The sequence below is a fragment of the Acanthaster planci genome, linkage group LG02 (assembly GCF_054643075.1).
Source record: "Acanthaster planci isolate LZ-2023a linkage group LG02, COTS_SCS, whole genome shotgun sequence".
Taxonomy (NCBI): Eukaryota; Metazoa; Echinodermata; class Asteroidea; order Valvatida; family Acanthasteridae; genus Acanthaster; species Acanthaster planci.
This window is the reverse complement of record NC_141778.1, coordinates 17,051,356-17,074,745: the sequence shown is the minus strand read 5'-3', so window position 1 is coordinate 17,074,745 and position 23,390 is coordinate 17,051,356. Positions and strand designations below refer to the sequence as shown.

At 41.9% G+C, this 23,390-nt stretch overlaps 1 protein-coding gene across 4 annotated transcripts; it reads left to right on the top strand.

The window, feature by feature from the left end:
• Window positions 1–625: 625 nt before the first annotated feature.
• Window positions 626–23,362, top strand: LOC110984405 (protocadherin-11 X-linked-like). Of its 4 annotated transcripts, none has more exons than XM_022244593.2 (4): window positions 626–872; window positions 17,242–20,187; window positions 20,675–20,870; window positions 21,425–23,362. In XM_022244593.2, the coding sequence occupies exons 2-4, from the start codon at window positions 17,329–17,331 to the stop codon at window positions 22,189–22,191; spliced, it is 3,822 nt and encodes a 1,273-aa protein (XP_022100285.2). In that variant the 5' UTR covers window positions 626–872; window positions 17,242–17,328; the 3' UTR covers window positions 22,192–23,362. The 4 variants fall into 4 exon arrangements, with proteins under 4 accessions (XP_022100285.2, XP_022100283.2, XP_022100284.2 ...); XM_022244591.2 differs by having other exon boundaries at window positions 17,239–20,187; XM_022244592.2 differs by lacking the exon at window positions 626–872 and adding an exon at window positions 10,852–11,057.
• Window positions 23,363–23,390: the final 28 nt, after the last annotated feature.

Sequence of the window (23,390 nt, the reverse complement as noted above, 5' to 3'; positions counted from 1 at the left end):
CATGCCTGCCCCATAACAGGTGATGAGTGGTCTAGCATTGTCCTACAGATGTCAAAATAATTGGCCCATCCACAATACACCACACGCTCCGTTGGAGTAACACAGTCAGAAGCGTGGAGTATGTACGCCCAACAATGAGAACAATGGCGGTTGGAATCAGATAATAAAATATTGATTTGGGCGATGATCTGAAACTGTTTCCTGTCTGAAACTTTCAGACCTGTCACACAGCGACTCTAAGTTTATCATTATTCTGATGAGATTTGTTTTTATTAATGCTTTTAACATCAGTTTTAAAAAACCGGGTGTATTTTGGCAAAAATAACCAAAATGCATGGGTTGGTTTTCTCCTGTTGGTGCCTGGATTTCTTTGACCAATAATTTGGCGAGGACTACGATTGGTGATGTAGGCCTACTAATAATTACTTAATCAAAGAAAAATATCCGAACTAATTTTGAGATATGACCACTAAGTTTCAGTAGAAAGTGGCACTTTCAAGTGTCTTTGCTTAATTGCGACAAGTTACCAGAATAAAATGGTGGCCTGTACAATTTTTCAGTCAACAGTCGTCGTACATGTAGGTCATGCAGTCTGATTTACATAAATTTGCTTCCATCAAACCAGGATAAAATTCATTAGGTTTCAAAATTAGTTAATGTAGTTAATGAGCAACCAGTGATTACGATGAATTTTTCGAAGTCGAATTGACGGCTGTTGGAAGTGGAAAACTGATCTGAGAACCCTTCACACCCCCGAGACAATTTGTGGTCTGGTTTGCTTCACTCAGCACCGAGTTCTCGTCTATGCTGGGTCTTTACGGAGCGTCACGCACGCTGTGTGCGAGTTTACATTCACCTTTCACCACCTGAGAGTAAGTGCTCGGCCAGTTTTTATGGAAGGTTAAACTAGTTAACGGAAACGGCGCGCCTGCAAAGGTGGCCGATTTTTTTTGTTGAATATATTTTAAGAATTTGTCTTATCATTTTATTTAGAGCAGGGAATTCCAACAATTTTCATCGAAACTTGCTTTTATTCCCAGTCATAGTTTAAATTATTCTGTCAACTTATTCCCAGTCATAGTTTAAATTATTCTGTCAACCCATGTTTCCCTGTTAGTGAGACATACAGGCCGAGTATATGAATTTCATTGTTCATTTTACTAGCTTGTATTGATGGCAGGAAGCACACCCACAAATGTCACTTAGCCGGTTGTTTTTATATCATTCTTTTCGGCATCGGAAGCATCCCAGCATCCTGTGTCGGTCAAAGACAATTTGAGTACTCACTGTTCATCGATGAAGGGGACCGGGGTTAGTAGGGTGCTGAAATTATGAGTAGGCAGCCGGGGGTGCCCACATTTTTGGAAGGGACACTGGAAAGCATATGGGCTGTGTACGTTTAAAACTTGCAGGGGGGGCATCCAGGAAGGACCATCGACTTCTGTTTGAGCCATCTGTCCCCCCCGTAGTTAGGCCACTGCTGATTGGTATTCCTGCTTTTGAAGTGTACGGCTAATGGATTACAGGAAAACATATGTAGACGATGTGGCCGTCAGTCTTCTCCCTATTTTTCGGTAGGCATAGTACACGGGGGTTGTTGGAGACAAACGGCTTGTTGCTTGACGGGGAAATGTGAACTTTTATAACGTGGCTACGGTGAAGCAAGGCAACCTCAATCAGTTCCTCTATGTTTCAAGCAACACCAAGGCATTCTTGTGCATTCTTTTTTACGACGGATTTATGCATGACGCAGTTGCCCATTAAGTTAGGCCTCATCCTTGAATTGCTGGCTGGGTGACTATTCGCGATATTTTCTTAGCCGTTCGTCGGAATAAAGCTCGGAATCGGTGAAGCAGAAAACAATATAAAATGTGCCCTTCTACCGTGACAATCTATGAATGTACAAAGGATTGTAACAATAGAATACAGGGGAAGCTAAAAGAAATCGTTTGTGGATGTTATTCAGGTTTTATTTCGATTGTCCCTTCTCGTCAGCACGTACGTTTGCTCATAAACATTCATTGTGTACCTTCGAAGTCTGCATGCTATTTTCTCTATCCATAAATCTGGAGAGAAAAATAAACCAAAGTGAACCTACATTTTGATAAGCTGAAATGGGCAGTCAGATGATTTTAGTCACAATTGTAACTGGTTTAATGCAAGTGCATCGGACACAAAAAATGGAATATAAATCTTAAGCTTGGAAAAACTGGCGCACAGCGTGGTGGTGATACGTATTATGGATTAATTCTGATTTAGGGGAGGACGGTCTGCGTATAGTGGTTAAATATAAAGAAGAGAAATCTTCTTTTCAACTTGAACAGAAATTAGTCCGTCACCGGTTTCCCAACCCTGACAATGGAATCAAGGTTGGCTTCAGTTAGCTGTAAACTGCTATCATCGAGGTCATTGCAGTTTCTTCTCTGCACAAAAAAAATCCTCATCTTCTGAAAGTTGAAGTAGATTTCATCGGGCTGCGAATAGCTCCCATTGGGCTCTTTGCTCGGTTGACCCCATTTCGCAAGTTAAAATAAACTTATGAGAAATGCAAACTTTGATGACATGGTGGTCATCTGTTATGTCGATCCTCTCGATTTCTCATATAGACCCAGTTTTTATCTGCATTCGAAATTTAAATCCGTATAGACATTTTTCAGCTAACACATCTCGATTTCGGCGTCATATTTGTGAAATCCCAATCCTGCGTGGACTGATCTTGTAAATACTGCACCCAACACCCGTCAAATGCCACCCGGGTACCACCAGCCTTCTCCCCTTCTCCATTCCAAGTCTGGAGTCGTTCACATTATCGCACAAACACATCAACTTCACACCTCACTCCGTAATTTTTGATGAACCGCGAACGACTCCGATTTCCCGGCGGGGCCCCCTTGCTTGGTGCCGGCCCGAGTCGGAAGGAAAATCCACGGTGGTTTGCACTTGCCACGAGGGTCGTATAAAGTAAAGTTATAAAAGTGACTCATATATCGGCAATGCATCGATGATTGAGTGATAGCTGAGCCGGGCTGTTCAAATGCAAGTACAGGTCAAAACCACACAAATACCAAGAAAAGAGAGGCAAAAAATGAAAAATAAACAGCGAAACTACATGTTACAAAAGCAACGGTTAACAAAACCGAAAAATATCAAAGCAATTAACAAACATATTTGTGAAATTCCGTCGAACTCATCGAACTCGGACAGATTGAATAAACGACACCTTAATGCCCTTTGACTACGCCTGAATACAACTGCCAAGATTGCTACCTCTACGAGTTAAATGACATGCAGGAAAGATCGTGAGGAACTGATGGAAACTTTAAGATATAAAACTTTTTCATGTGTAACAGGACCCAAAATGATGTACATGCGTGTCACTGTGACAAACTCACGATTCCTTTACAAGTTTGAACGATGTTTTAACTTCGTGGACCAAGTCGTCCACTTGTTTTTTGTCAGCATGTGGAAATGGTTGTCGCAAGTTTTCAGAACTAGGCACTATTACTTTCGGCGAGTTAATAGCTAAAGGCTATTCACTCGTGTGGCCCTAATCTTGACCCCAGGCGGTCGGACAGGTGTTGCTGGACAAACCATTCTGCTTTTGCTACCTGGTGATCCAACAAGACGATCGGCTTTTATTGTAGAGATCGATACAAGAAGTTGTAAGCTAGATCGTAACAATGCAGCTTACAAGACCTTTCCGGAATTATTGACCCTTCATAGTTCTTTTATTTTCCTGGCATTTGAATTTCCAGTTTTACAGTTTTCGAAGGAAGATTTCCACTGTGATTTCCACCTCTTTGCAACCTGAGGGCCGTAGGTTCTGAACTTTTCGTCCATTAAAAATTTTACGTTAAAATTTCTCAGATTGTCCATCATGAAAATCATCCAAGCTAATCATATAATGTGCCTTCGTCCTTTTGGGGACAATGGCAGGTTGTGTTGAATCTTTAGCATCAACCTAAAGGAGTAGAATAATCAATATATTGATGAGATTAGGTGACATGACATGTGCTACTCTAGTGTCGGCATGATGAGTAATTAGAATAATCTATAATCTGTTTGAGGATTAAATGGTGTTACATTGACAGTGAAAATGTCCCCAGGGTGCGTCATCATATGTCAGTAGTACTATAGCAGTGTTTGTGTGCTGCGCTGGTGGACAGACTCGCCAGCCCAAATCTCATGAATTCTGTATGAGCGTCTAGCCAGTGCGCTGCATCCATTAGGTTGCAGGTCCAATTTAAACTCGATTTGAACCTCAGTAACCTCGCCATTTTGACCATCACTCAGTCCAACCATAGAGCTACAAACCTATGGTCCAACGCACTCTAAACTATGGCAGTAGGCACATCCGAGTGGAGTGCAGTGGGGCGGAATGCAACCCAGTTGGAAATTAATGTTAAAGTCAAATACAGGGTTGCCAATGGAAGCAAACAGGGACGGCAAACTTGTTATACTAATGTCAAAAACATAGACAAGACCATGTTATAATCCGTTGCGAAAGTACATGTACATGTATTCCCAAATCAGCATTTATCTTCTCATAGTAACTTTAAGGTCCACTTGAAATGTAAATGGAACGGAATGGTATCGGGAAGAACACATCTTGCCCCGTTCTCTGCCAACGCGCCTGAACTATGGGCACTGCAGACACAGTAAATACTATTGTAACAATCTCGACTTCTTAACTGGCCCAAGTGCACGGACAATTCAGACTTGGAAGAAATGTTTGTTGACAAACAGAAGTTGGTCAGGAATACGAGTCTCTTTTATTTTCAAAACTTCGCCTCATTCAAAGCTTCTCACAGTCAACAGGGAGCTGTTGAAGAAAATCCTCCTGTTTGCTAAAAGTATTTCACTGCAGCAAAATAATTCACAAAACAAGCATTTTCTCAACACGAAAACACTTCATAGGCTGAAAGCATCGAAAGTGGTCTCATCAGACTTTAGCTCTCTGCTCGCAAAGTTTCAACTCGATTTCTCAACACACTTTCGGGGTTTTATACTCTACAAATCTACCATAATTAACATAGTTAACTGAATATAAGTCATAAGTAAATTATGCATTAAAGTTACATCACCCTGTTCTAAGTTAATGACTAATTCCATTGACCAATCAGACTAAAACCAAATGATGTAAATCCATGACTATTATCAATTTCTTATAAAAGTTCCACCCCTTCATTTCAAAGATATATTATTCCATAAAAGGACAATTAGTTGTGGGTGCACTGGCCTCAGCCCCCAAATTCCAAGTAACCATCCAAGTTTTATATATCAATGGGTCAACTGGCCTTAATGAACGTCTGGTGTTTGATTCATTGACCACTACACTTTTCTGGAAACTTAAAGGTGCATCCTGTACCCCACCTGTTCACAAAATCTTAACATTGTTGCATCCCCCAATTTCTCAAGAGAAAAGCTGTGTTTTCCCGAAAAAAATAATGTACAAATAATAATAAACATCCGATCAAGTGACTTGATATTTAATTTTTCATTGTCCATCTAGTTGTTCACGTTCCTCCTTTAAGATTAATAATGTTAGTTGCAGTTCTTGTCATGATGGCTCCATGCTCCTGTAACTTGAAGTAGAGGGTTAGACATGGAAATGGTTCGATCATCCACCTTACAAATATGTATGCGCAATTTGGCAGATCACTGAGCAAATTGTATTACATGCAATTAGAAAAACAATTAAGCACATTAGTTCATAAAAATCAAATACTTTATGAACCATTTAGATCCGACCAGTACTTTCAGTTTAACCTTCTGTTGGTACAGTTAATAATATACGAAATTATCAATTATAAACTCTAACTACACTGTAACTATTGGTACTCATAATAATAAAGTATTTGTTTATCACATTCAACATACTTAAGGATCATTCTAAAGTATTTCTAGTACATTTGAGATAGTGCATCTGCATTGTTGTTATTTGTTCCTGGTTTATGTTCAATCTTAATCTTGTATAGTTGTAACAACAATTACCATCCCACTAGTCTTCGATTATTGGCCTTCATTTGTTCTAGCCAAGTGAGGGGTTTGTGGTTTGTCTGAAATAGTGAAAGGCCTGCCATACAAGCATTCCTTCTCACTGATAGGGTAGTTTTCCTCTCTTGGCAACAATTTTCGACTTAAATACATCACAAGGTGTTCTGCCCCATCTTTTCCTTTCTGGCTAAGGACATCGCCTAGTCCTCGATTCGATGCATCTGTCTGTAACACAAAATCTTTTGAGAAGTCTGGGCTAACATTTATAGGCCTTCACTTGATCCTGTTTATTTATCGGTTTTTGAGAACCTGAACTTGAATTGGAATAATTTCCAGTTGATGACTTTGCTTTGTCATATTTGGACACCTTGTGCCCATTAGGATGAGGCCTGTTGGCTTACCACCCCAATCTCCAGGTTTTGGCCTTTGCCACCCCCCTGCTGGCTCATTACACCTTTCCTAACTGTGACATAGTCATCAGCTAGTTCAGCCATTCGATCGACACTATCCGGTTTCTTTTCTCTTAGCCAAACAACTAAATCCCTCGGCATTTGGTTGTAGGCCTGTTCTTATACCATAACCTTTTTCATATCCGACAAATCCTCCACTCTATCTACATCCATCCATCTTGTAAACATCTGATCTATCTTTACTATCCATTCTCTGTAGGACTCATAGTTTCCTTTCCTACTATGCCGGAACTTTTGTCTGTAAGCATCAGCATTCAGCAGGTACCTCTGTACGATAACTCTTTTTAAGCTATCATAGCTACCTAAATATGCCAAAGCAATACCTGCATAAGTTTCTCTAGCTTTTTTCCGTCAATTGTGGTGCAAGGAATTTTGCCCATATTTCTCTGGAACATGTGTGCATGACCATAAGATTTTCAAAAGTCTGTATGTAAATGTCAATATCATCAGAGTCCTTTAGTTTTGGCACTTGAACATTTGGCACTTCTATTTCCCTGACTTCTCTCATCTTCTTCTCTTCTCATATCTTTATTTGAAGCCATTAACCTTTGAATCTCTAACTCACGCTCTTTCTGTAGCAATTTAATCCTTTCTAATTCCAGTTGCAGTTGCAAATTAAACTGGTCATTTGACACTCCATCATTTTCATTTCTTTGAGTATATGCCAGCTCATAATCATTAGTTTGATCCATCATGGACTTTGTGAATAATCTAGTCTGGATTCTATCCCTAGAACTATTCATATACACTTAAAACATTGATAGTGCTCAAAGTATACACATAACTCAGCATATACAATTACTTGTAAATGAATTCTGCCAATTTGCACATACCTGCAAGGAGAATGACTTACCACTGTACCAATGTCTGAAGACCCTTTCCATGCAATCTTCTACACCGCTCACTTTGCTGCACCTGCCTTGTCCTCAGGTCCCCTTGTCCGCAGGTCACTGTCACAGCCTGCGTTGAGATCGGATTCTAATCCTCTTCTTTAGTTTAGTATGCTTGGCACCTTCGGTAGTCACACCAACTTCAGCGGATCTTCTTTTGGTCTTGTCTTCCTGCCCCTGGTCCAAATCACGTGTTCGCCGAAAGGCTCAGAAGTTCAGTTCCTCTTACTCTGCCGTCTTTTGATTTGTGCTATGCCGAGGGTGCTCATAGCTTTCTCTCTTCAGAAGATCCCGACGTTGCCGCCATGTAACAATCTCAACTTTTTAACTTGTCACGAGATGTTTTAATACGGCACTCTGTGAGTGCCATCCGACTTGTTCAGATACTGAGATAATTTATCTTTGTAAGTCGACTTATCAGGCGTATTTAAGTCGATTTAACGAGATAAATGATGTACTTAAGTTGACTTCCTAAGTATGGTAATTCGACATCGCGAGATATTTTATGACACCAAGCCTGCTTCCAGAGTTCCCCGTATCGACTTGGCGAGATAATTTATGTTATTAAGTCGACTTCCTAATTCAAGTAAGTCGACTTGGCGAGATAATTTATGTCATCAAGTCTACTTCCAGAACTCGGTATGTCGTCTCGGAGAGATAATTTTTGTTGTCAAGTTTACTTCCAGATTTTGCTTGTATTAAGTTGGCGAGATAAGTTAAATACTCAAGTCGAATTCGTAATTCTAGTAAGTCGATTTGGCGATACAATTCATGTCATCAAGTCTACTTTCAGAATTCACTAAGTCGACTCGTCGAAATAAATTTTGCTGTCAAGTCGATTTCCAAATTCTAGCAAGTCGACTTGGCGAGAAAATACGCTGCAGGTCACGTTCACTTGTGAGTAGTCAGTTCATGCCTGCATGTTGTACACTTGATGACATGGATTATCTCGCCAAGTTGACTTACTAGAACTATGAAGTCAACTTGCAACATAATTTACATCGCCAAGTCCACACAGTGAATTTTAGAAGCAGACTTGATGACATAAATTATCTCGCCAAGTTGACTTACCAGAATTAGGAAGTTGGATTGACTACATAAATGTTCTTGCCAAGTCGTCTTCCCACAACTGTAAAGTCGACTTGACAACATACATTAACTCGCCGAGTTGACATCGTGAATTCCAAAAGCAGTCTTGATGACATAAGTTATCTCGTCAAGTCGTCTCATCAAATAAGGGAGTCGACTTAACTACATAAATAATCTCGCCAAGTCGACATAGGGAACTCTGAAAGTAGACTTGATGTAATGAAGGTAATGAAGTATCTCCCAAGTCGACTTACCATAATTTGGAAGTCGACTTGACAACATCATTTATCTTGTTAAATTGACTAGATACACTTTATAAGTCGACTTAATAAGAAAAATTATCTCGGTATCTGAACAAGTCGGATGGCACTTCCAGAGCTCCGTATTTTAGTAACGCTGAATTATGAGTCTCAGTGACCAAACTTGAAGCATTCGTCCTGGCCCAAGTGCACGAACAATTCAGACTTGGAAGAAGTGTTTGTTGACAAATAGAAGTTGGTCAGGAATACGAGTCTCTTTTATTTTCAAAACTTCGCCTCATTCAAAGCTTCTCACAGTCAAACAGGGAGCTGGTGAGGAAAATCCTCCGGTTTGCTAACAAGTAGTTCCCTGCAGCAAAATAATTCACAAAACATGTATTTTCTCAACATGAAAACACTTCCCAAACTGGTCTCATCAGACTTCAGCTCTCTGCTCGCAAAGTTTTAAACCGGCTTCGGGGTTTTTATACTCTAGAAATCTAGTATATTAACATAGTTGCTGAATTTCAGTCATAGGTAAATTATTCAGTAAAGTTACATCACCTTGCTCTAAGTTAATGAATAATTCCATTGACCAATCAAATAAAAGTTCCACCCCTTTATTTCAAAGAAATATTGTTCCATAAAAGAAGACAAGTTGTGGGTGCACTGGCCTCAGCCCCCAAATTCTAAGTAACTAACAAAGTTTTATAATTAATGGGTCAACTGGCCTTGATGAACATCTGGCGTTTGATTCATTGACCACTACATTTTTTTGGAAACTTAAAGGTGCATCCTGTGTATCCCACCTGTTCACAAAATCTCAACATTGTTACAAGCATAATATACGAGTTTGTTTTCTCCACCAAACATGAGGACGGCATAAGAATATTTATTTTAATTCAGGCTTATCTGATACTTAGTGGCTACATAATCAGCCCAACGAGGAAATGCCATTCTATGACTAATTTCAAAGATTGCCTTAGGTATTTATGACAGCGCGTCAATAGGGTTTATGTGAACAGGCGATTCATCATGCCAGATCCATTTTGACCATAGAAGTAAAAGAAACAAGGTGGACATTCGTTTTCTTGTGGATACGAAATTAATCTTTCTACGGTGGACTTCAAAATGCTCCCAAATTATCACAAAATCTTTACTGAAAAACAATCGTGCCACGAGAATTTTTGGGGCAAGAATTTCCATCGTGTGCGACTTTGACTTCAAATCCATGCATTGTGGTCCAAATTTATGGTAAATATAATTCCATGCCATTAATACCATAAACATATTACCTTGTGTATAGGTTAAGAGGTGGTGCTATCCCAGGAAGCTGTCAACATCGCTTTCTTAATGAAAAACAAAGATCTCAGTTCTGAATCGCAGTAAAAGAATTTTTCACCTGCATCGCTTCCTCTTCTTACCATGCACGTGCAGTTTGCCCTGAAGATTACGATTGTCGTTGAAGAAAAAAAAGGAATTTTTGTTTGGTCATTAAAAGTTCTGTGACTCACGAGTCAACGAAAAATGACAAAAGGTTTCAGCCTTTACAATGCTTTTCACACTTGCACACAACACCGTATAAAACCACACTGCTGCCCTAACCACAGCACAACTTGAAGTTGCTTTGAGTAGGAGGTGCGAAGTGAGTCCAATAACAAAGACGTTAGATCAACACGAAAGTTAGATCAACACGAAAGCTTTGTGCAAAGAATAAAAAGGCAAGTCAGCTGAATTGTCGGCGGCTTTAATTAACCCAAAGTGTAATCATGGAGGTAGGAACCTACCTCCATGGTGTAATAAATCACACAAACAAGTGGGCCTCGGCAGGGATTTAGCGCGAAATGTCACTGGCCTGAATTCTTGCCCTGAATCATGTAACTATGATAGTTCAGTGGACGATACCCACTCTCGCCGACGCCGAAAAGCTGTTTTTATTCGGGGGAGGCTGAACCTTTCAGAATGTGGAGAGGCCACTTAAATCTTTTCAGTTATTAATAGTCAACCAAAAAAATAATTATGAATTATTAAAAAGGATTGAGAAGGGGAAAATAGACTGGGAAATATGCTTAAGAATAGCCACATACCTGCGACAGCCTTTAGTCCACCCCTACGGCAGTAATCAACGAGTCCAGCCCAGTTGCGTTCGGCATGTTTGATCAGTTAGGTGTTCATCGGTAACAGTAGGCCTGCCGTGGATCTCAGGCTGCACGGGTTCGCTGCACAAGCGCACTGCCCGCTACCTGCTCGATCAGAAGTCTTCTCGATACCAAATTTCGCCGGCTGAATAAACGTAAACTTCTGTAACAAGTGCAACCTAAGTTTTGAAAGCGCTGGAGGATATTCCCGTTTGAAGCAAGAGTTTAGAAGAGGTACGTGGCTGCATCTAAAACCATTTTGATATTTATTCTGTATCATGAAAAAGTGGAGTGAATATGAATAATTTCAACAGTTTACTGTATTTCCCAAATAAGTGATTGTTTTCATTGCTTACTGATCCATTACAAGTATGGCGATGTTTTGCTTCTAGGCTACATCATACTCAAAATGATTTATAATTTCAGCGTGTGTATGGATTTAAGATTGCACTGAAATTTAAATCGCTTGCATATAAAAGAACCATCTATACCATGTTTACATCGTTTCAGGCACTATGGTTCCGTCATGACGTTGTGCTGAAACAATGTCCACATTATCATGAACGTTAACTCTGCTAACACCTGCAATTAGTTACCTGTACTTGTCAAGTTTCTGAGGAGGGCATTGAGGGGTTTGACAGGGAAGGAACAGACGGCTGTATCAAACTGTTCTGAAATTCGAATAAGCATCGTACAATTAGGTTTATTCATGTTATTACAAAGTGTATTAGACAGGACGTGCCCTCTGCTGATCGGTATTTTATTTACCTCATTTATTTTCATTTAAAATAAATTGCGGCAGAATCAGGCGTTGGGAACATATTTAGTGCAGAAAGTTTAAGACTCGCCCAGGGATTTTGCACCCGAAAGAAAGCAAAACTTGCTACTTCCGATAGCAAAAGGAGATCGTTTATGAAGCCAAGTGAGACTGAAATTCCTTCTTGGCGAAAACCAAGTTGGGGACTGGGCAATATGTATCAACACCACCCCTCAGGATTAGTCAGATAAGGGTCTGGTTTTCATCTGGCCGGAGAGGACTCCCTGCGAGCTCGTTATTTTGAGGACGGTGTGTGTGTGCAACGGGTGCCCAGCGTTGTTTTCAAGGAAATTACAAAGCGGTTAATCCTCATTGTTATCCCAGCTTAAGATAAGAAATGTCTGATGTGGGGCAATTCGAGGGGAAAATAACTTGAAACCGATAAGTGGAATTTTTCTTGACACATTCATGCCAATGCTGAACAAGTCCCCTTTTCTGTGGTTGAAAAGCGAAAAACTCTACGGAAAACCGTGTGCCATTTATTATTTAAAGATTCAGCGTGAACACAAAATTCCATATTTCTCACCATGTTTTCCCCACCATACATTTACTGCTGTGTGATATGCTTGACATTAATTTGTGGTGGGTTTCGAAAGGACAGTTCATTCAACGTTGGAAACCGTAAAATGAGTTTGTGACAACCTTAGACTGCCCAATTTTAAAATAACAAACGTGTGCTTACAGTTGTTTATCAAAGATGAGTTACTGTTAACTTCCTGTGAAGCGCAGCGTCTGCCTTTTTCAACTAATCATAACAAAGATGGAGAAACTTCGAAATGGCAATGTTTGTTTTGGTGGATCTTTTAGAGTATTATTAATTTATTCACTGAGCCCTATTATAAACTGTCCTCTCTTGGGGCCCGGGGGAGAAGACAATGTAGGAATTTTAGTTTTTGGTAAGCAATGGTCTGCCCCAATAAACAGTATATCTACGAACGATAGGCCCTACATCCGGGCTTGATGCTCTGGTGTTTTTTTTCAACTTATGAGAACATGTATGTACTACGTGTACACGTACATGGATCTCTTCAGTTTATCAGGGCTGGTCATGCATCGATCGTCCGCTCGTGGCAGCCTGCCGTTCTGAGTTGTTCGATCGATGCATTGATTGTGTGTTGCCATGTCTTGTAATAATGCAGCGACAGGCCGCACTATTAGCTGACTTAGATGTAGAGCTAATTGTTACGAGCTCATCGCAAGCACCAGATGGCTGCATCACACCCAGGGACTGCATCTTCTGCTACTCGCCTTGTACGTTCTCTGCTACTTAACAAGGCGTCCAGAGGAGGTCGTACGGAAGTTGTTTTGTCAAGGACAATATTAGAGGCTGTGCCTTCGGATTTAGCGAATCTTGACGCGTGATATCTTTATGTCGTCAAATGTCTTGAGTATATGCGGCTCTTGCTCAACAGGAGAAGGAGAAGTTACATGTAGGCCTACACGTACTCAGATTTGCCGATCTCAAGGCATGCAGAGAGGGCAGGGCGACAGAAAGTATTTTGTCATTTATTTATCAATAATTTTTCATCAGGCATATACATTGTAGTGAACCGTCTATTTACTATTGAGACAGAAATTAGATCGTTTTGCTAGGAAGCTTGCCATCGTTCTTAGTCGTAATATGCCGCTATGCGTGATAGTGGAGTTGCTTGTTTTCTGAAAGTCAACTGAGTATACACAAACCGAACATCAAAATTTCAATCAATGACAGATTTAAAAAGTATAATTCCACAATGAATTCAAACTTGTTGGTTTCGTGTAGGACAATGCTTTCAATGCTTCAAGGCTTGTAAACTGTTTTGCCACCGGCAGTTCAGGTCCAGTCATTACTCGGAGCCAGACCCCTGCTAGGCAGGGATTTGCATCCGATACACCTGTTGAGAGGGAGGAAGGTGCGGTGTTGAGGCGAGGCTCTGCGGTGTTCATGGTGCCTGGAGGGAGGGGCTGGCTGTTGCATGTATGACAGCATAAGCATACCAACGTTAAAGGGACCACATCAGAAATGTTTTACAAAAATGCTAGAAATTGCACGTTTGGGTTACAATTGACTTTATTTTCAATTTTTGTTTCGCTGTTTTTATCTGTACCTCTATTTTAGAGGGTTCTTGTTTTATGCTAAGAGATTGACATATTCATGAGCAAAAGTGTGATGTAATCCAAGGCACTGAACCGTTTGTCGCATTGATCTAGGTATACAAAATTGCTAGATTCTTATACTCCGCCATCACCCATTTCCATTTCCTTTGGGTTTTTGTTGTACAAGTATGTTATGACAATAAACCAGCGAATGGCCTTTTCTCAGACATGTATTCAAAGGGTGAAATCTGGTCCAAAATTTGAACATGACAACAGGGTCATCCTGGATTTAGATCACAATAGCAGCGCCCTCACTTTACAGTCCACTGAGCTTCAAACAGATTTTAAACAGTGTTCGTACATCGAAGATGAGTTTAAACATGCACAAAAAGTGGCTCTAAGAAAATCAATTGCATTATTCGTCTATTTACAGACTTGGAGGGTCCCACGCCTTAATTCTTGTTCACTCAGTGTTGTAATTTAAACCTTAGCATTTTGCTCTACGATTATACCGTCTTGGCGTCAACCGAGCTCTCTGTTGGTGGAATGTAGGCCTGGTCTAAGCTCTCTCGGGCAATAGAACAAAGTTCTTCTCTCCTTTGAGGGTAGGGTTGTATCCTTTAAACCCAATGTTGTCAGACCGATATATAGGTGCATCCATCTCAGTTAACCCTTGTCGGAACTCCAGCAGTTTGCAGGGCATTTTTGCTGTTTATGATTAATTAGAGAAAAGCAAATGGGTTCGAAAATGCTTTTAAAGCTCGAGTTCGCTTCATTCTGAAACAATGGAGACTCTGTTGCACTAAAAATATGACAGGAGAGAGGTGGCATTATCATTAGGCCCGCAGTCATTAATACGTGTCAGTGAGACTTTGGCGTGGAATGTTTGAACGGTCTCCCCTGACATTGAGCCGCGTCGACCCACGCCCGACGGCGAGGCACGCAGTCATCTACACTCGCAAGGTGCACTCGAAATGACTCAAGTTATCGGTAAAAAATCGTGGAGAAATGTCCCCTTGGAAATTGGTTTGCCCTTGGGGTGGTTGGTTCCCACAAGGGGTGCACTGATTACTTGGGTACGGTCTCAGTTGGGTACGTGCCTTAATCGATCGTTAATGCATTAGGCACACGTTGATGGAATATTTTTTAAAGGTGAGCTTGTTTGCCAGTTGCTTCGGTTTCCTTGTGGTTACAGTCCTTGGATTTTTCGGGTCTCGATTTCGAGACGTGGCTTCAGGCAAAAAGTTTTTGGAATAGTTGCTTTTCAACACCCAGCAATTTTATTGAAAGCATAAAGTCAGAAAGTCCGGAGTCGGGAAAAAACAACCTCGTAATCTCCTTCGAAAAAATACGAACAGATGTCAGCCTGCTCAGTACATTGACTCAGGGGCAATTCAGGCTTGTTGTTTTGTATCTAATAAACGATTTTAATGAAACGCATTCATCAATGTCATGTTCGAAACAGTTCATGAATTTCAGAGGAACGAACAGATCTACACTGGAAAGTTTAACAGCTTGACAAAACTTTGGGATCGGTGAGATTTTCCGCCAATTATGTAAAAATCTTATTTGTTATGCAGAAGATTCATGAATGGCCTCTAGAGACTTTTCTCTGAATGTTTTTGAACCTATTTAATAACCAACATTCAAGTCTGCCGTTTCCACAGTATCGAAGATCGGCCGTCGATTGTATGCAGCTCCATAGTCACGAAAACAGTACCTTGTGAAACCATAGTGAAACGCACCGGGATGTATCTGCTGTTTGATGATTTATTTTGAATAAGTCTTTTGTGAGTGTGATTGATGCAAAAAGAATTACCTGTCCTTGGTTGGGGGATGGATTTGGAATAATAAGGCCGGGATTTAGCTTAATCTGGACGGGGTTAAGGGGCCATGAGACCCGTAGTCAGAGGTCGATCACAACTTGATCACTGGCTGTAGCGTCCCAACACGCACGTCGCATGCGCACCGCGAACACAGGAGGTTAAGCGTGCTGCTTTTGGGCAGGGTAAAATTTAAACAAGAAACAAATCTCTTAGCATGATCCATTTTCACGAATAATCACGTCGTTAAGAAGGACAGAATAAGAACTTTGTTGGTAATCATTTCCGGCGATATTTATCCCCAAAAGTTAATACCATTCAGATGATTACATTTTGTGAAAGTTAATAAAAGAAAAAGGAGAAAATCTACTTTAAAAGTTCACACTGTTCACACCACACAGCTCCTGAACTGGAGTAATTTCTCACATGCCATTATATACCGGTATGAACAGATTATGATTATGACAACAAGAAAGAGTTCATTTTTCAGATTCCGAAAATGGACCACTTCCCTCATCGCTCTGAACTCTTTCACGGAAGGTTAAGTAAACTTCAGATGCATTACTCATGATCGACGCAGAATGTGCACTGGTACAAGCCGCATTAACCAGAACCCCCTCGAAAGTGTTCCCGTTGCCCAGGCGGGTAACCGATACTGTAAGGGATAGTGGTCCCAGCGTGGGGTCCAGGCTGCTCTGGCATGCCTCTCCTTAATTAAAGAACCCAGAAAGACAAATAATGCATGTTCAAATGTCAATGGCTTTGACAACCTGGATATCGGTATTGGCTACAGATGAAACACCGCGGTTGTAATAATAATGGAAGCCTTGTTAAGCGCTGCGTCTCTATTAGTTCTCATAACTTCGGAGGGTTGTGACACTATGTTATGTTGAAGTACCCAGACGGTGCTTGTTGCGAGGAATTCTTCAACTGGAGTTTAGAAACTGGTTATGGTAGTTTTGATACAGTGGTGGGATTTTTTTTAGGTTACGTCATTTTGCAACTTTGTACACGTACATGTATAATGACAAAAAATGAGTATTGCTGCAAGGTAGATTAAGGCGTTTTTTTTCAAGTTCGAGAATTAAATTAAAGAGGAGACCGAAATTCTCGATATAAAAATCATATTCTGATTAAAACAAATACTATATCCTGTTCTGGGCCAGGAGCTGTAATTAGAATGTACAAGCGTGTGTGCTTCATCGATTATAGCAGTAAGAGTTTATCGATCGGTATCGGTAACATTAATCAGCTGCGTGCGTAATTAGCGCTTTTGGTGGTCTGAGATTAATGTTCTGTACAACAGAAGCACAGTGTATTCTACGGATGGTTGATAGTCACAGTGGGTGGATCCAGTTTGAATGGACGAAGAGTACAGAATGTGATTTTACCCTGAAAACAACGGTCCATTTTTGTTTTATTATCTGTAAAAGAATCCTCACTACCCTAGGAAAAGTGGTAGTAACGTTTCGAAAATGTGGACGCTTTAAATCTATTCATTTTTTAAAAGGGCAACACTGCGTCTCCCGGGGGACACTTGTATCCATCCCCAGCTGGAGACGCCACTGATTTCACAATACTCAATGCATGTCTGTGCATTTTTACGAGTCAGTGTTGGTTATATTGGCATTGTTTCCCTTTCAACCCTCTAAAATTGAGTATTCTTCGCAGTAATATAACATTTGCATTTTTTCTTCAGCAGGCTGGCTGGAATCAAAGAGCAAGATACCTTCTAAATAAAACGACAGTCATCGATTGCCTGCTGAACTGAAGTGAGCATCCTTGAACAATGGCCCATTCAGCATCCATACTGTGCATCATCTTCACGTGCAATCTCTTGACTGTAGCCTGGACACAAGAGATAACCTATACTGTCATGGAGGAACATGAGGCTTACACTGTGGGGAACTTGGCAACGGATCTCGACATCGAGACATCTCAGGACACACGTTTTCAGCTCCTCACGGCCACTTGGGAGAACCAAACTTACTTTCTTCTCAATGGTGAAACGGGAGATATTTCAACCACGCAGCCGATCGACAGGGAGACTATCTGTGCTCTCAACAGCGGCACGGCATGTCAGTATGAGCTGGAAGTCTTGGTCTCGCCGCTTTCCCAGTATCACTTCATCCGGGTCACCGTGATTATTGAGGACGTGAACGATCACCCTCCAAAATTCAGCAAAGCCATCTTGCCGCTGGAGATACCCGAAACCATCGCTCTTGGGACTAAAATCCCTCTGGAGACGGCAGAGGACCCGGACGTGGGTGTCAACTCCGTGCAAGAGTATTCCCTGTTGAATGACTTTGGTGGTAAGTTTGGGCTCTTTGTCCAACGCTACGCCGACAACTCTGTGTCGTTACAGCTTGAGGTAACAGGTGAGTTGGATCGCGAGACGCGCAGTAGCTATTTGCTGACCCTCTTGGCTCATGACGGAGGGGACCCTCCCAAGACAGGCTCTGTCATCCTGAATGTCACAGTCCTTGACTCCAACGACAATGCCCCACAGTTCCTGCGTCCCAACTACGTGGTCAGCATCGAGGAGAATGCGGCAGTCGGCACTGAAATCCTGCAAGTGGAAGCCATGGATCCAGACTGGGGCACCAATGGACAAATTGAGTACTCGTTCAGCAGCAGTGTGACCCAAGCCACTCGTCAAGTGCTCCAGATTGATGAAGTGACTGGGATGATCACTGTCAAAGGACTCCTGGATTTCGAGCAGCAACAGAGCTTCCAACTTGTCATCAGAGCTGCAAACAGAGTGACCAATCCAGTACCCGACTTCACCACTGTCACCATCAACATCATCGACATCAATGACAACTATCCATCACTAACAGTAAATGCTTTGGAAGCTGGAGCCAACGGCTGGGTGTATATCTCTGAAGACACCCCAACGGGCACACCTGTAGCATATGTCAAAGCATCAGATCCTGATGGTGGTAGCAGTGGAAGGGTTCGCATCTCTTTATCCAACACCCTCTCTGATTTTGGCCTCCAAGAGGTCAGTGATGGACAGTACTTCCTCAGCACTCTTCGGACCTTAGACAGGGAAGCTGTGGACGTCTACAACATATCAATTCAGGCGATGGATCAGGGATCTCCACCCAAGACAACCATTAGCCATCTTGTGATTATTGTCGAGGACATCAATGACAATCCCCCTTATTTCGCTACACCAATTTACTATGCCAATGTTGATGAGAACAATCATCTGTCCTTACCCGTTGCTACTCTATCAGCTAGTGATCCTGATGAAGGAATAAATGCAGATATTACCTATCAGCTGTGGACACAAAGAGACATGTTTGCCGTTGATGCTTCTTCGGGAGTGATAACCGCAGAAGTTGTTCTCGATCGTGAGGCTCAGTCCTCGGTTAGTCTTTTCCTCAGTGCCTGTGATCATGGAGTTCCTACTCGCTGTAGCAATGCTACTGTCATCATTGACGTACAAGATCAGAATGATCACCAGCCTGTTTTTGAAGAACCAGGTTACCAGTTCAGCATCCCAGAGAATCAGTTTGTCAATTCAGTTGTTGGCTTCACAAAAGCAACAGATGAAGATACCGGGCCGAATGCTCAGCTGACTTACGCCATCAGAGAAGCCGACTCCAATGGTGCGAGTGATTTCTTTCACATTGTTCCACAAACTGGGAAGATTGTAACCACCAGAGTGATTGATTTTGAAGAGCACAAGGAATTTCAATTTACCGTGACTGCGGCAGATCATGGCATAGCACCACAGACATCGGAGGTGCTGGTTAGCATCACCGTGAGGGATGAGAATGACAATGCTCCTGAGGTTATCTCCCCAAACATGGGCAATGACACTTTTTTCATACCTCAATCGGCAGAGGCCGGTTTCCTAGTGGTCCCTATCCAAGCTTCTGATCGTGACCAGGGGATGAACGGCCAGCTCTCCTACAGTATCAGCGGCGGTGACATACTTGGCATTTTTGGCATCAATACTGCTGGCCAGCTGCTCACGACTCAGAAAATTGCCAGCTCGTGGGAAGGTGCTCACGAGGTGACTATTCAGATCTCAGATGGCGGGACACCCACCCAGATCACTCCTCTGGAGTTGATTGTAGTCATCACTGATTTGGATTTCAACACTTCTCTCCCTGCTGCAGTGTTCTTTGAACGCTTCAATCTCACTGCTGCCGATTTCGGTCTTGAGGACAAATTTAATAGTGGCGACAGGGACGATGATGGCACTCAGCATGCAAGTCCTCTCTCCTCCTGGCCTGTCATCACTGCCATTGTCCTTGGCTCTCTGTTCATCCTCCTAGTACTCATCTTCCTCCTTGTCCACTTCAAGCGCCGCTCCAAGACCAAACCAAAGCAGGTCTACACTGTTCCATCTGACTTGCCAAGCAGTGATAGCCGCACCAGCACCGACTACTTCTCCGAAGTGCACAACATGACTCCCCAGCGGAAGCTGTCAACCGATTCTTCTCGTCTGTCCGTCACAGCATCCCTTGGCTCGGTCCAATCCAAGAATATCATGAAGTGGCGGGCCCAGGCAGCACAGGCTAATGGAACACTGGATTCCAGGCTTGGTAACCATCAGATGACAACATTTGGAAGTAACTCCGATGTCATGTCTGATACAGTCGCAAGACGGACACCAGATACTGATGCCGAGGTAAACTGTTTCTTGAAATAAGGCATTTTGTGAGCAACCTTTTTTTGTGCCAGTTAAATGGGAAAAATGTGAACTTCATGTTCATATGTCTTTAAATCTAAATTCTTTGAGCTAGACAGTTTCAACATTTATTCATTTTTTACATTATTCTGCAAAAAGATGCTCCAATAAGCACCATAAAGATAATTTCCACCTTGGGTTCACATGGCACACAGACGCCAATCATTTCATAGCTGGAGGTTTCTGATGTGAGGCTTGCCCAAATGACCATATAAACTTGTAGTGTGATGAAATGGAATTCAAATGCAAAATCAGGATACAGTGAAGTGGACTACCCTTGCTCAGATTCAACTACCAAGTTGTACCTGACTTTAAGCCAGGTACAACTAATAACCCCAATCATTTCATAGCTGGAAGTTTGAAGAATCAATCACCTTAACTGAGTTGAACTAGACTTAAGACCCTACGTGTACTTTTTAATTGACAGGTCCAGAAGCTCCTTACCATTCTGCGTACAGAGACTGATGCAGTCAGTGATAACTCCAACAGGAGTAGCTATGACAGTGGGCAAGGAGATCATGACGAGCATGACTCCACTCAAGACATCTTCCCAATCCAGCATTCTGTACGTGGAGCACCTCGTTCTTCCTCCTGCCCCAAGCTCTCTGGCCTCAGTGGTCAAGGTAACATTCATTCTTTTGGCATGAAACTCGAGAAAACGTCAACATTTTAGCAGCTAAGGGAAAATACCACATGGCAAATACACAGGCGTTGATGATAGCTCAGAAACCAAGCAAAAACAGGATGAAACACAAGACATGAACAGTTTCAGCTGATAAACTGGTTTCTCTAAGCCAAACTGTCCACCATGAAGCTAACATTACATGAAATACAGGCCCAGCTCCACTGTTTCAGTTTCTGTCCACCAAATTCAGTCATCACTTTTACCCTGTATAAACAGAGTACATGTACTCAGCAGAGTACATGCTGTATGCCCTAATATGTGGCCTAGCATTGGGTAGAACCTTGATTAGAATTTTACTGAAGACTGAAGACGAACGTATGAGAACCAGACTTGTGGTGGTCATGCCCATCTGTATAGCAACTAATCAAAAGGTTTTTAAAGGAGACATGAACCTGAGCCAGTATCTCTATCAATTTACAGGGCAGTCATCTGTCTAATGTAATGCCGATTATCAGTGACAATAGTTTAATGATCCTGTTTCAATCCACCTAGGCCAAATTCCATCCAGGGACCATTACATGGCCAGCCCCCACTGCACCCCAGAATGTGCCACACTCGGCCACTCAGACCAGTGCTGGAACCACCAAGAGCTGCCGCGTCGACCTCGCTCTGCTTCAGCAAGCATCATCCCACAGCAGCCTATCCACAGGCCAATCAGCTTGTATGCTGACAAATCTGTGGGTTATGACATGAACACCCAGATGCCCAGCAGTAATAAAGGAAGTGTGTCATGGTCTGATGAGACACCTGTCACTAATGTAGAAAGGGGTTACCGTGATAACTATGGCTATGCATCTGCTCAGAACTACTCCAGAAGCAACGGTTCAGTAGGAACAGACAGCCATTACAATGGAAATTATGGAACTGTAGCAAGGGGCAATTCGGGTAAGCAGCGACATCCCCTGAACAACTCGCATAACACGCCTCCCCAGGACCATGTGAACAATAAACATTACCGGAACAGTGGCACGCCACTGATTCTCTCGCCTATCACTGAAGACCCAATGGAAATCACGGACACAAGAATGGCAGCACGTAACCGCGATGCCTATAGTGATTACAGCACTTGCCGCGGCAGCGGTGACCAAGTTTATCCAATCAGTACATTGGTGCGGCATAAGAATGGTGAGGTCTACACTAACTATGGACACGGTGAATTGCAATCACTGACACAAGATGCAGTAGACGCTGATGTTGGGTACCAGACTGATGCAGCTTCGGGTTACTATCCTCAAAACAGCGTACAGACATGCCTTTGAAAATGTTCCTTCCCACACAGTCTGCTGCCATGGTGTAAATAAGGCTGCATCTGTAAGTATGCATTGGCTGCAGCTGCCAGTTACACACAGATTAATGGCAAATGGATGCCATCATGGGCCCTTGGTCTCCATGGATACATAAACGGGCTGCGGCATGGACATACAGCCAAGTTTACCACATCCATAGACCTAACCATGGAATCTGGTTGTGTGTCCTGACATCTGAAGCGATGGTGCACGGTGAAGGTGGTGCTTTTAAAAAACAAACCAACCAAGGATCCCATCTGGTAATGTTCCAAAGCAGTGGGGATACTAATCATACTCTGAAATGAACAAAGTGCCTGCCATAGCCAAAGATATCTGTATCTGAAAAAAGTAGCGACTTGCCAGGTAGTGTAAATATGCAAGTGTGTATTTTATATATATTTATCCAGCCGTTCTTTGTACACGTATTTTTTGTTGATTTGCAACTTTTTATGCATTATTCATCGTAAAGTTTTCATGTTGCAGAATTTTGGAGTCTCAGTGGTAATGCAAAAGCCCTTAAATGCTTAGCTAATGTGAATACAACCTTACTTGTGATCTCTTTGAGGGATGTTTTGTTCGAAGTTGTGTGACATAACTGTCTGCATTTTGCTAGATGTTTTGTCAGACAAATATAAAATAGGCCAAGAATTTATGAAAAACTAAATGTAAGGGGCATGTTCACGTGCTTTTTTTTTATCATCAACTGAAGACCATGTATTTTAGATGTTATACAATATTGGTGATTTTAAACTTGGGAAAATGATTTTTCTGAGTGGTGTTGAACATAGTAGGGAAACATCTAGTCCACTGAAAAACAAACGGACAGAAGTGTTAAGACTTCATAAAAGACAATGTGATGGGTGCTGTAAGCATCAGGACTAATTCAAAATCTTCCAGGGACCAACTGGGAATTTTATCATTTCATAGTAATCTTGCAATGTACAAAGTAACACATAATGTTCGTTGACATCCTTGCATTGAGACCTCTCTCTTGTCTGTTGCGCTGGGCAAAACAAGAATTGTAGGCAAATTTGCTGCATTTCTGAAGCAAACATTCAGAGAGTGGCAACGACAGCATGGATTGTTCGAGTCCCCTATCGATTCCCACTTAACTCAGGTTCTGTATTGGATAATACAATACATGCAATACCTGGCTGCCCAATCCACCTCCT